This window comes from Ctenopharyngodon idella, chromosome 11 (genome assembly GCF_019924925.1).
Source record: "Ctenopharyngodon idella isolate HZGC_01 chromosome 11, HZGC01, whole genome shotgun sequence".
NCBI lineage: Eukaryota > Metazoa > Chordata > Actinopteri > Cypriniformes > Xenocyprididae > Ctenopharyngodon > Ctenopharyngodon idella.
Window position 1 is genome coordinate 21,524,780 of NC_067230.1, and position 15,123 is coordinate 21,539,902.

At 37.8% G+C, this 15,123-nt stretch overlaps 1 protein-coding gene across 4 annotated transcripts in view; it reads right to left on the reverse strand.

Moving 5' to 3' along the window:
• The window catches only part of iqsec1b (IQ motif and Sec7 domain ArfGEF 1b), a 181,268-nt gene that overhangs the window by 80,489 nt on the left and 85,656 nt on the right, over window positions 1-15,123 (reverse strand). The window contains exon 1 of one of the 4 annotated variants that reach the window (XM_051911874.1): window positions 2,143-4,640. The exons of the other annotated variants lie outside the window; for them this stretch is intronic. Within the exon in view, the coding sequence (XP_051767834.1) occupies window positions 2,143-2,168 (26 nt within the window). The 5' untranslated portion in view covers window positions 2,169-4,640. Of the gene's footprint in view, window positions 1-2,142; window positions 4,641-15,123 lie in introns of those variants that run through there. 4 annotated transcript variants of the gene reach the window in all.

Consider the following 15,123-nt stretch of genomic DNA (forward strand, 5'->3'; position numbering starts at 1 on the left):
GAGAATGAGGCTTTTAATTCACTTGATAAATCGCAATTTGAACACACAAACAGTAATATATAAGATTCTAATTGTGTACCTTGTTTATAATGTATGCCTTTGTAATGCCCTGTATTATCTATCTATCTATCTATCTATCTATCTATCTATCTGTCTGTCTGTCTATCAAATTACCTTATTAACAAAAAACATAAATATCAACAACACAGATAAATAGTTTATAAACAATACAGATAGATAGTTTATTAACAGTAGCTGCGTTTCCATTACCCTTCAAATTGCGCAAATTGAAATTGCGAATTGAAAATACACCCAAATTTCGCAAAAACTCCCATATATTGCAAAAAAGTTTTTACGCTCACATGAGGTGGTTTTTCAGGCAATTCGATAAAAGGAATATTTCACAAAACTGCAATGTAAACAGTTTTTTCGCATTTACAGATCACTCTTTAAAGATGGCGCGGTATGTTTTGACAGAAGACGAGACAGAGTTCTTTATTAAACTCATAAGATACAAAGGAATTATGGGAATACTGGATTCTAAACAACAAAGAAATGCCACAATTTATCAAGACCTCGAAGCAGATTTGAGGGAGAAACACCCAGAAACACCTCATACGCGGCCACTCCCTAGAATAAGGGGTTTTCCTTGCCATTAATGCTTGGATAACACGTCTATGTCACCTTCGATTAAAAATAATGGCTAGTGCAGTGGCTGCGATATATATTTCAACCTGACGGAATGACTTATTACTTCAGATAAAAAAAAAAAAAAAAATGTTTTAGTTGCGTAACATCAGTGTAATGGACCGCCGATATTTCGCAATAGTTTTTTTTATTGACATTTAGAAAATATCGCAGAAGTTTTGTGCAAATCTGTAATGGAAACCCGGCTAATGAAGATAGACAGAGACAGACAGACAGACAGACAGACAGGCCGATAGATAGGCAGATAGATAGATAGATAGATAGAAAGGTAACTGACTTTTATCTCACAATTCTGACTTTTTTTTCTCAGAATTGCAAGATATAAACACAATTACAAGTTATAAAGTCAGAATTGTGTGATATAAAGTCAAAATTTCATGATATAAAGTCAGAATTGTGAGATATAATCGCAATTGCGTGTTATGATGTGCAATTATGAGAAAAAAAAAATTTCTTGCAATTGCGAGTTTGCATCTCACAATTCTGACTTTTTTCCCAGAATTGCGAGTTTATATCTCACAATTCTGACTTTATAACTCGCAATTGCATGTTATAAAGTCAGAATTGTAAGATATAAACTTACAATTCTGTATTGCGAGATGCAAACTCGCAATTGCGAGAAAAAAAGTCCGAATTATGATATAAAAAGTTGCAATTAGCTTTTTTTATTTTTTTATTTAGTGGCGGAAACAAGCTTAATAGATAGATAGATAGATAGATAGATAGATATCAAATTATTCCTTCAGAACATTTAAGGATTTGTTTTTGCCAAAGAAAAACTCAAAAATAAGAGTGCATCTTGAATCCCAGAGAGAGGGCATGTTCATTCAGCCTGACAAACAGCAGTACGCTCAATATGGACAGAAACTGCTGTCTTATACCGTTTCTAAAAATAGGCGTGACATCACCAGAGCTACGTAAACACTGTTCACTTTGTTTTCAGTCTGCGTGCAAGAGATATCTCAGCGTACAGAGCCAACCTTATCCCTCTGCCCTCGGCTTAGAGAGATACAGCCTGCAGCAAACTCTCAGAACATGCTGAACGTGTCTGCCTCAAACAGCCGACAAGTCCGTTAACTCTCTACGCGAGAATCAAATACGTGACCCAAGATTTGGCTCCTCGTATGTTGTGATGGCTTTTTAAAATGTTAAATGAAGCATCAAGCTACGGCAGCAGTCAAGTTATCATGTATGAAATTAAAACGGGGTCTTACCCCGAAGATACGGGTAGAATAACAAGATCTGTGCGCTGTCAAAACCGTTCTCCTTCATTTATTTGACATTACGCTCATGTGATTACTGAATGCAGTGCTGAGGTTAATAATAGCTGTTGTTTCATATCAAAACAAATGCAAAGCTTAATATTTTCCTTATCTCAAATGAGTCCCGGCACAATCACACACACTCGCATGCACAATTCAAACATGTACTCACATGTAGTGGTAGCGATGACAAGCCATGAAGTCGCTGTGTTGTGTGTGGGTCTCTTGTGCGCACCAAACTAAGCTTCGGTCTCACACACACACCTCTTTCCTCTCAAACACTCGCAGAAGTGCTCGACTCATTCAAGCTTAGCCTCAGCGGGGCGGCAGACATCACGGAGTGTGTGATGTAATGTGCATTTCAAACACACACACACACACACACACATACATCTCATCTCACGTTTCCTATGAGATTCAGAGATTCATACGTTCATTTTCATGTGATGTATCAAAAGATGATTTTTTTTTTATTGGAAATTAATCATGCAATAGGCACTTCTGTACCCATCCTCCCTTGATTTGTTTTTGTTTACGTTTGATCTGGACTGTAGTATGGTTCAGGGAGCCAGAGACCCAGTTGGCACAGTGGTTGCTATAGTAACAGATTCTGTTTGTGAGGCTGGACCAATCAGCACGAGCGTGGAGCATCCCTAATGACACAATCGGATTCATTAAGAACTAACAAAAGATTATGTGAATAGGCAAGCTGAAGACTTAATTATGCTGGGAGGGAGGAAATACCTCTTAATTCAAGAAATGTTTTAATTACTGGTCGGCGTCTTTAATCTAAAATCACCGGCAGTGATTTAAAGTTTTTAATTGTTGGTCTACATATCTTTTATAAAATTGCTGTGCCCAATTAAAATGTTTAAATTGTTGGTTTATGTCTTTAATATAAAATTGCTGGGCCTGATTTGAATTTTTTTTTAATTGGTCTACACAACTAATATAAATTCTTGGGCCTAACTAATTTTTATATTGTTGCTCAATTTAATTTTTTTAATTGTTGGTCTTCATCTTTAATATAAAATCGCTGGCTGTGATTTTAATTTTTTAAATGATGGTCTACATCTCTAATATAAAATTGCTTGGCCCTTTTTAATTTTTTAATTGTTGGTCCCTAATTTAAAATAATTGTACTTAATTATTTTTTTTTAATTTTGCTTTTTTATTTTATTTTATTTTGCTTTTTATTTTATTTTATTTTGCTTTTTATTTTATTTTATTTTTTTTATTTTTTATTTTTTTTATTTTATGCCCTTAATGTAAAACTGCTAGCTGGGATTTAAATTTTTTAATTTTTGGTCTACGTCTCTAATTAAAAAATGGTTAGACCAGTTAGGTTTTTTTGAATTATTGGTCTACATCACTATTTTAAAATCACTTAGCCCAACTTAAACTTTTTAATTCTTGGTCTACTTCCCTGATATAAAATTGTTGGGTGCCATTTTAATGTTTTATTTGTTACTGTTTTATAAAATCTCTGGGGCCGTCGTTGCCAATAGCCTCGTGGGCAGCACGGCGACATATAGTGCAGTTGTGCTTCGGGCGTCCCAAGTTCAAGTCCCGGCTCCTATCAACTTACAGTCCTGTCATAATAAAGGCAAAAATGCAAAAAAATAAATCTTTAAAAAAATCTCTGGGGCTGATTTTTTTTTTTTTTTTTTTAAATCATTGGTCCTGTAATACACAATCGCTGGACGTGATATTTTTTTAAAGCTTTTGATCCACATCTCTAATATCACAGGTTGAGCACACATTGAGAGACATACAGTTTTACTTTTTTTGTGGAATGTCTCAAAAGACAACCTCTCCTGTCCCGCTGGGACCCTCCTGCATGTACCTGTCACCTGGTAACAACAACGCTGTGGCACATGCACATTTCCAGTTATCATAACAATACCTGTCAGATAAAACACCTTCCCAACATGCACCAGGAGACTTAACCGGCTCCCACACACCTTAATACCTCCACAAGCTGACATAGCACTCAACACGGAGAGGGGCTTTGGAAACATCTCCACCCCTGATATAACAAGGTCGGGGCCTTTGTTATGCTGATTTAAGCTCCCGAAGGAACATTGCATTGTGGGATCAGATCTTTTCAGGGGTAGGAAAAAGCACAGTAATGAGGCTGTACATCTCCACGCAAACACGCTCATTATGGAGCCTTGGTGGCAGGCACGAGGCAGAGACTTTTGGCACTGGTGTTATTCATGCATGTATGGAGATGATGGACAGGGGTGGGGAAGGAAAGATGGAGGTGCATCCATCAGGGACACCAGCTTTAGGGCAGCTGTCAAGAGATGCTGACATACTGATGTGCATTAAATTCACATGCTAATGCAATGTTAATGATCATTCACAAACACCTAAAACAAAACAAGTCAATGTCATCCACGGAGCTTCATAGAGCCTATACATTTAAAGGAATGCATTTCACATGTAATTCATTTTGTATGAGACATGAAAAAGGCAAGCATTGGCAGTCCGCTCAGAGCCAAAACCACTCACTGGATCTCTCATATCTATAGCTGAATCATTTGACACTGTAACAGGTACATGTATGCATGTAAATCTCAAACAACATGCTACAAACCAGGGATGTGCAAAAGTACATTTTAAAATCATCTAGTTAGTGCGTTGTATAAACATCATTGGATGACTAATCAACCACTGCAACTCATCTCTACTGCAAACTTGGTAAACAAACACACATCCTGAGCTGAAGTAAAAAAGGAGCAAAACATCACACAAGAGATCTATCTCGGATCCCACCTTGATTCCTGGAAACAGCACTCACTCACTCCCCTGGAGAGGATGGCTGGAAATTGTGAGTGAGTGAGTGAGTGAGTGAGTGTGTGTGTGTGTGTATGAGTGCATATGTGTGTAGGGCGGTTTCAAAGAGGCCTGCCCCCAGACTGATTCACTCAGTCACTTACTTGTGATCAGAAATTAGCTTTGGCTGAGAGGGCTGTGCTGAGTTTCGCTTTCGACAGTGTTCTCCCTCTGCTCTCTGAGGCTCTTGTCTGAGGAGCTGAAGCAGGCTAATCTCTGCTAGCCCTGAGCTGTTCGCTAACAATCCAGCACCGAGGGAGAAAAGATTACTTACAACTGAACATCTATTACAGAGAAATGATTTATTGATTTGCTAAGGGGTGGAAAACCAGAGGGAGGTAGGGGCTTGATACATTGGAGAGATTTGCAGAGGAGGCAGGAGAGTTCATGAGACAGAATTGAGGCAGACATATTCATGAGGCAGAACTGATGCAGAAGTCTTCATGAGGTGAACTTGAAGCAGCAACGTTCATGAAAGGGTTGTGTGCCAACTGTCAAAAATGAACTGAGAATTGCTTTTTAAATTCCATTTGATCAATGTGACTTCAGTTTAAATTAAGGTACAGTGGCAAACAGGATGCAGTAGAATAATATGAAATTCAAAGATGGACGGATGGATCTAAAAAATGCTGGGTTAAAAACAACCCAAGTTGGGTTGAAAACGGACAAACCCAGCGATTGGGTTGTTTTAACCCAGCGGTTTGGTTAAATGTTTGCCCAACGTGCTGGGCAGTTTTATTTAACCCAACTATTGTTTAAAAATTACCATATGACTGGCTTAAAATGAGCCCCAAAAATCAGACACATAATTACTAGAGGCAACAATAATAATCAAAAGGTGAACATTTATTAATAAGCAATTAAATAAATGTTTATTGTTTAATTATTATTCATTAAACTTATTAATAAATGTTAATTTCCAACATACCTTGGGTTCATTTTAAGCAAGCAATACAGTAATTTTTAAATAATAGTTGAGCTGAAAAAAATGACCAAGCAGGTTGGGCAAACATTTAACCCAACCCCTGGGTTAAACAACCCAGTTGCTGGGTTTGTCCATTTTCAACCCAACTTGGGTTGTTTTTCACTCAGCATTTTTTGGATGAATGGATGGATGGATTCAAATTTATGAATTGAAACCGAGCCAATAATTCAGTATTCAATTTTGCAAATCTGAGGTAAACCTGAAAATTGTTCACGCACCAGGCAGAAACAAGCCAGAAAGTAGTCCAAATTGAGCCAAAAGTGTTCAGGCAACAGAACTGAGGCGGATCTGAAGCAGAAGTGTTCATGTGGCAGACCAGAGCCAGGATGTGTTCATGAGGCATGAGGAAATAACATACATAATTACAACACACTAACATAAATCCTTGCAGTTGAAATCAGCTCATCATGAGCAATTCTGCCTGAAATATACACGTCAACAGCTTTCCGTGACTGTATGCACCGTATACGCACACACACGATCATGAGTTGTCTCTCTTTTATAGGTGACAAGGCACTGAACACCTGACACCTTATCATCTGAAAGAGGGAATGAGAGTGAAACATATGGGAGATCTATTTGCATGCCTCACATCTCCCTGACTCACTTAAGAGTCACGCTCAGTCTTCAGCTCTGCTCTCCGCTCAGAGGATCACTCAGACTGTGTGTATGAATAATGGACACACATTAAACCCCAGATGTGCAAAGGGAAAGAAAGAAGAGGAAGATAAAGAGAGAAGAAGAGAACTGAATTCGCTGCGGGGGACAGACAACTGAGACACGGAGGGGGACAGAATTGAATTACAACTTGCGTGATCCGGGGCTCATTTTAAAGGGATGATGGCAGATATTCAGACCTGTACAGCCCGTGTCAAATATCTGTTCCTGGATCAGTGTGCTGATGAGAAGCAATAGTGTGTATATGTGTAATGCTAAAGCTGCTTGGCTCTTCTAATACACTGTCTCCCTCCTCTGGAAGAGAGCCATGCATGCTGCCACATAACAGTCCAAACAAACAACAACAACATGCATTGAAATATATGAGCCATAATAATACACAATTAATAAAATCCTGTGGCATACATTAAAATAAAGATGATGGAATATATAACGGAATATTCCATTTAATAATGGAAAATAAAACTATATTACATAATTAAACATTTAACACAACATGCCATTTACGTTTTGGCAGGCACTTTAAAAAAATGTATTCTATATATATATATATATATATATATATATGAGAGTGTTCTGAGTGTTTATAAGTTGTATTTTGACAATATTTGGTCCTGTAGCTCAAACAATAAAGAATGGCACTAGCAATGCCAAAGTCATGGGTTTGATTAGGAGGGAATGCAATTGATCAAATATATACCTTGAAAGCATAGCAACCTGCTTTGAATAAAAGCATCAGCCAATGTATAAATGTAAATATTGTAAGTCTGACTGAAACTTCAAGATAACAATGAAGTTTACACTATAAATCTACACGAACTAACGTATTTTTAACAGTAGAGAACTATCTGGTTGATGAGAGTTCAAATTATGAAACATGTAACCAGTAGGGGGCAGTGTTTTCACACATCTATCACACAATGTGTTTCTCTGCATATGGATTTCTGGAAGTTGATGAGCCAACCATAAACATGCTCAGATCATCAGTTCAAACAACATTTCAGCAACACCAGAAATAAAAATTGTGTGTATGTTCCATGTTCATGACTATAAAGCGGTAAGGGTGCAGCTGGGGTGACAGGCACGAAATGAGTAGGCAACAAAATTTCTGCTCTCAATGTTGTCTGGCATTGACTGAGTGCTCTCTGAAGACATCTTCAGATGTTGTCTACAAAAAGACACACAGCGGGGAAAGTTGGAGCCAATTCTCCTTGTCAAAGAAAGCTTGCCAGGGTGTAGCGCATCGCTTCAGTCACAGCAAGACGACGCAATGATGATTACAATAACGCTAATCTAAAGGCACAATTGCTTCCATTATCATTACAGTTAATCACTGTGACTAGCAGACTAGTGCCGACAGGGAACTGTCAGAGTTAAATGAAAGCTGGGTGTCAAATTGTACAGGCCACTGCAAAAACGACCTTCAACAGAACAAACGTCTGCCTCTGACAGCAGTAACTCGAGCGCTTCAACTGAGACGTTCGATCTCGTCAGCATTATCCTCACATAGAGGAGGAGGATGATATGACAGTGAATTCTATCTTAGCAGACGATCCGCAACTGCACCTGTGTAAAATCACAGATGCTAGAAAGAAATGCAGAGAATGACAAATTGTGAAATAATGCAAAATAGATCAAAATTATGCATTTTGAGACATCCATTCTTTAAATATCGATTACAAAATGACTGCGATCAATCGGCTCCAAAGGTCACCAGAAAGTCCGTCAGGAGTAAGCAGGCAATTATTTCAATTTGCTTTGTGCCTCCATCTGCACATACACACACTCGGATGTCCACACACAAACACAGAGTCTCCTGAGATTTAATTTTGTGGCAGAATCTCTTCACTGCACATTCTCTCCGTCCCTCTCTCTGGGAGTGTTATGATTCTCCGTGATGGACACAATCTTTCAAATCAAACCCCTCCAGGCTGTGGCAACAATTCCAGACCCTTAAATCTGCTCAAATCTCCAACAATCACAGTGTCTTTGCAGTAGAGGACTATAACACACACTTTGCTCCAAACCAGCACATTTACACACATTATACAATAATCCCACAATAAATCCACACCTCAATCTGCTCTGTAGTAAGAACTAAAACATTGGCTCAGTTTAATCTCTCAAGTTGTTGAAAATATTAACAAATAAAGAAACAATAAAGTGCCCCTTTCATGCTAATTTAAAGTTTCCTAATTTTGCTTCGGAGGTCTCCTACAATAGGTTTACATGGAAAAACACTTCATAATATACATTGCAGTATTACCTCTTTTCTCACAGTGTCTGAAACAGTTTGATAAAGGATTCGATCTTTCTAAACCCTTCCTTTCCGAGAGTTTTCTCTGCTCTGATTAGTCAGATGGCATTGACCATAGACTATTATTTAAATTTCTTACAAACTTCCGACTCGTTTGAGGCAGAATCTGTTCTTTCTTTTGGGAGACAATAACTCCATTTATCATGCATTTCAATCTTTAAAACTTTGCAGATGTTTTACATTTACAAACAGCTATATACTGTTATCTCACTACAAGAAAGGTAATGTCTGAAAAAGCACAACAGGAGCAAGGAAGTGCAAATCGTAAAGTAGTATATAAATAAACTACTGTAAAACGCAAAGCAATGAGGTATAAATGTCAGTGCCAGTATTCACTGTAGACCACAAGACATTAAATGTGACACGTGACCACATAATCATGTTACAGGTAATTGAGTCATCAATGTCCCGATGTCTAGTGAATCAAGGCCCTTGCAAGCAACTCAATGTAATATACTGATTCACGTCATAGGGAACTAGGGAGCAGAACGAGACACCAGACGTCACAAGACGTAGGCCTTGGCCTTAATAGGGCTCTTCACACTGCGCTTAACCCCGGGTTATCGTTGTTCTAAACACCGCTTTTAACCCCGGGTAAAGGAACTTTCACACTTGTAATAAGCACCGCTTTTTACCCGGGGTTATGAAACCCTGCTTTAGAGCAGGTGTAGCATCGCTTTTGCAGTGTTAACCCCGCATTGCGGTGCCAAACTTGTACAGTGTGAAATGATGCGGTTTTAGAATGTCATAGCTAGACGCTTAGCAACAGACAACCAATCGCATACTCATACGAGCTTTTCACACTTGAAACAATTAACCATGGGTCATTCTAAACCCTGGGTAAATGGAATCCTGGGTAATCTTGCTTCACATTTCACACTGCTCAAACTATGCCCGGGGTTAACAAGTAATCCTGGGTATTCAAAAGCTGATGTTTCACATTGTACAGTCCTAAACCCTGGGTTAACATTCTTATTTGCGTATTTGTGGTGTCAGTGTCATTGACTGGATAAACGCAGCACACGTCCTGTTTATACATAGCTCTAGCATTGCGCATAATCGTATTGCCGACTGTACTATCAAGTTTATACTGAATAGACATTTCGGACTATAAAGAATGAAAAGTTCTCTTCTTCACTCAAATTGTTGAGTTTTCTGTCAGCATTTGACATTTTTCCACTCAAATGTTGAATTTACTGTTTATAAACAATGCGCAGAGTTTCCATCCAAAGCAGGCAGATATGAGTACGTGATTGGTTGTCTGTTGCTAAGTGTCTTGCTGTGACATTCTAACACCACATCATTTCACACTGCACAAGTTTGGCACCGCAATGCGGGGTTAACACCACAAAAACGGTGCTAACCCTGCTCCAGAGCAGGGTTTCATAATCTCGGGTAAAAAACAGTGCTAACCCCGCTTCAAAATTACAACTGTGAAAGTTCCTTTACCCAAGGGTTAAAAGCGGTGTTTAGAACGATAATAACCCAGGGTTAAGAGCAGTGTGAAAAGCCCTATTTTTGCCTGCTTTGGAGAGTCACGGAAACACTGCGCATTGTATATAAACAGTAAATTCAGCGTTTGAGAGGAAAAATGTCAAATGCTTACAGAAAACACGACAATTTGAGTGAAGAAAAGAACGTTTCATTCTTACCTCTGTAGTCTGAAATGTCCATTCAGTGTAAACTCGATAGTACAGTCGGCAAAACAAGGATGCGCAATGCGCTGCGTTTATCCAATCAATGACACTGACACTGCAAATATGCAAATAAGAATGTTAACCCAGGGTTTAAGAATGTACAATGTGAAACTTCAGCTTATGAATACCCAGGATTAACTGTTAACCCTGGGTGTGAATCGTGAAGCAAAACAACCCAGGATTCAATTTACCCGGGGTTTAGAATGATCCAGGGTTAACTGTTTTAAGTGTGAAAAGCCCTTTAAAGACACAATTAGACACTGACAAATTCGGGCATATACTGGCAAAATAACATTTTATGAGGTGAAATGGGATCAGGAAATGTCGCAAACCAGATTCGAACGAATGTCAGAACACAAGCGTGAGCTAACTGGCTCTGACAAAAAAAATATTTTAACGTAACACAAAGAAGTCTAAGTTGAATTGCTCTAAATGCTGTGTCAAGTTACCATGTCCCCACAGAAACAGAAGTCTTCTTATTATGCCATGCGTCCTCTACTGCAGCTAGGACAATTAAAACCAAGCTAAACCGGCAGCCATATAACTGACGTTCGCGTTTAATTAGAGTGAGACAGCAGGTGAGTCTCAAGCTCAGTGCAGGTCTCTGATGCTTTCGTAGCACTTCACCTCTATAAGACTCTGTCTCCGCTATTTACTACAGCATCTCGCCTCCCAGCACGACCCGTGTCTCCTTGGAAACAGAGATTTGGCTGTGATTTGTGTGTATGTGTGTGTGTGTGATGTCTGATGTAGTGGGATGCCGCCTGTCCCTTCAGCTCTGGTTGGTGAGACTAGTCAAGCAGCTGTAGCGTGTCCACAGGAGCTGATAGAACACATATGCCAAAGACTCCTGCTGTACATAAGAGAAGACACATCCTCCACCTGAGCATGCACACACTCGACTTCAAAAAGAAATGTTAAGTCAGCAGGCTGTTGAAAGGAGTTTGTCATTAGGATTGTAATAATAATTTTCAATAGTCGATACCAGTAAATTTTACAGTTTTAAAGATTCAATACCACCTCAATATTCAATAGCAATGAATATGCTATTGAACACACTCCTTTAATTATTACAGATGTTAATGTGAATTATGTAAGCCTTTTCTGTCTCAGCGTAAAAAGGTAATCTCACCATAATTAATTTATTTCTTGCAACTGCAACTATATATCTCAAAATACTGAATCTCACATTTGCTACTATTCTCATAACTACGACTTTATTTCTCATAATTGTGACTTTATATCTCACAATTGCGATTATTTTTAAAGACTGAAAATTATTTCTCAAAACAGCAACTTTATTTCTCATAATTTCAACTTTATATCTCACAATTTTGCGACATAATTGCCACTCTTTCTCATAACTGCTACTATACATCACATTTGTGACTATTTCTCTTATTTGTGACATTATATCTCATAATTGCAACTTTAAATCTGGCAATTGCGACTATTTCTTACAATTGTGATCTCAAATTAACTTAATTTCCTGTAATCGTGAGTTTAATTATCACAATGTCACGTTTGTCATGTTTTCACTTGCTCATACGCATGTCCCGAAACATCAGGTCATTCGGTACAACCGCTATAAAACATGGAAAATGTTGTAATATTGTAAAAACTTGTACTAAATATAAAATGTTTGACTGTCCTTTTGGTAGCCAGCTAGATATCAGCCTGTTAGCATTGTTTGAAAATATCGTCATTTGGTATAACTAAAAGTGTCATTCGGTAAAACCGAAATTTTGGTGAAAAATTTTGTCCATCTTGCAAAAAATGACAAAAGCAGTGTTAATTAATCACAATCAAATTATTAACACTTAATAAAACTTCAAAATTAATTATATCTCCATTTTACGTTTTTACACTTTTAAAAACCTTATTCGTCAATGACCCAAATATTGATTCAACATTGCTTAAAGTCCTTCAACTAGCAACTATCCTGACCTGTGATGTCAAAGGCAGCAGACAGGGAAAAAGACAAGTACATATCAAGCTTGGTATATGTATATATTTAAATTTAAATCGACTTAGTATGAATAAGAATAATTTTGAAACTGTGCCTACTGGTCTGGTCTAAGGAGGAACATCTAACTGGCTTGGGTGTCAAGCTCTCTCTTGCTCTTTCTCAGACAGACTGGTTATGATGTTAATGTCATTCCTCTCCTCTTCCTCTCTCACTACCATTCCTTTCTTTCTGTCATCTCCGGTCCACTGAATGCTGTGCTCTGCACTTCCACACTTGCCTGTCAGGAAGTCTTTAAAACAACTTGCAATTTGCTTTCCCTTTGATGGAAAATGTCGGTCCGAGCCATAGAACTTTAACCTCCTTTACAATTCACGGCCTCTTGCCGAATTTCGTCCCTGACCTTTTGGGTACAGACCAAAGCAATGAGGTAAACGTTTTGGAAAAAAAACCTTATATTTCATTCCCTTTCAGCCTGAATGGCGCTGCTTCATTTGACGTGCACCATGGCGGTCCTTGAATTTCCTTACAATGTAACTTTTTCCATTCTTGTTCAATCATGGTTTCATTCTTTACACCTCATTCAGTGCCTCTCCAATTCAGCTTACATAATTATTTGAGATTAAAAAAAATGATATAGACGTTTTAATATTTCACTACAAATATGATGCATGAGAATGAAGAGTCCTTGGGGACTGAAAACAGAGAGCGGGAGAGAGAAGGAAAGCAAGAGGTTGAGAGGGCTAGAGTGAATGTCAGTAGTCATGCGAGCTGTACGTGTTTGGACTCATGATAAGAAAAGCGACCAGACAGAGAGAACAGAATTGTAATGATTAATGAGGGAAAATGAGTCGTCTTAAAGAGATTTGCCACGTCATTTTGATTAAACATGACTTAACTGAAGCATTTGTACAGCAAAAGAATCAAGGACATACATCTTTCTTCACACTGAGTCACATATCATCAAATCTTTAGGCATAGATTTGACTACATTTACAACCATTACAGTTGCTCAGTAGCATAGGTTGTGTTTTGGATGCCGTTTTCAAGGACACATTCCTAGATTAACATCCTTGTAAGAATTACGTATGAAAGTGAACATTGCTATGGCTTACTTACTCCAAAAGAAAGAGCACTTTAAGTGAACACACAGAAGGAAGCAGGAAATTACTATTTCATATGTAACATATTTTAAATTAAAAATTTACCTTGATAACATGGCAGCAAATATGTAAGGAATATTTCCTTTTGATTTAGTTATTAAGTGCACGGAAGCAACTGAGGGTTTTTTAAAATAAAGGTAGTAAAGGTAGATAAACTATCTCAAATAATTAATAAATCATGTAAAAAACACAACCCACATGATCACAAACACATAAAACATACTACAATAAATAATAATATGAAATCCATTGATGTGCTGGGGTCGGAATGAGTCTTTTTAAAGTTATGTAACCAGCAAGAACTTCCATTGCCTGAATTTCTTTAGAAAAAGCAGACTGTCAAAATTTGATTCACATCAGCTGTGTGCTTATTTATCACATATCCTGAGAGAAAAGCCATCAATGAGCCCGAGGAAAGTCTGCTGTATCAGAACGCTCTTGTATCTGATAAAACGAACCTCAGCTGAATATGCTTTCAGACTGAAACTTTAGTAGTTTTCAAAGCCAAAAGAAAAGTTCTAAAGAAACTTATTAGCCAAGATTATAGTTTGAGAATAACATCGAGATGGGATATTATTACCCTTATCGAAAAGAGTGCCATCTGAAAACGTGTTTCACCGCAAAGAAAAGCCAGAACTCTGAAAAAAAGAGATTCTCTCCACATAATAATGATGGGGTGGAATAATTGCGCAAACTAACTGATTAAATTCGGCAGTGTGTGAAGTTGGTGCGATTACCATAACTCATTATATTACCTATTTAATGTTGCACCCCTACTGCTTTGGTGAAATTTAGATCAGTTTAGTTTGTTTGGCCTGAAGGAAATTAGCTTATTTAATTCACATTCAAAAGCACAACCCTGGACACACACACACACAAATCCAGGAAGGAAGAGCAAGATATTATTTGAAAGAGATTCAAGATCTTTCACACTTCTCTTTGTTACGATATTGTACTAGCAAATAAAAACTTTTTTAAACTTCAACTAAGATACACCCAAATTCATGATGGCAAGCCCTGAGGATACACAAGAATCAATTTGAAAACACAGCACTTCAAAGCACTGATGTTCTGCTTGTCAGTTGTTACAAGATCCAAGAAAATATCAAAATAAAGCCATGATCAATACTAATGGCATTGAGTCCACACAATGTTTGTATGCTGTCATGCTCATAAGGAAGGTTTATGTAGCATATGGAAATGACATTTGCAGCCTGAAGTCATGTTGGAATGATTGTATTTACCAGGACTGTACTGTAATTTAAAGATTCACTGCAGAAGATAATTGCTAAAGAACATAATTTTTCATTGTGAATTTTGACTGTACAATTTAGCTTGTATTACTCATTTAGCCATTACTGAAGTGACCAAACACCATTTTCTGTGGCAGCATGAGAATAAAACAGCACAGCTAAAACATCAATAACATGCCTGTTGTGAATCTTTTGCTCTACTCTTTGTTGTGCTAGTGCTAAAAAAGGAAAGAAATGTGAAATTGCCAAAGAC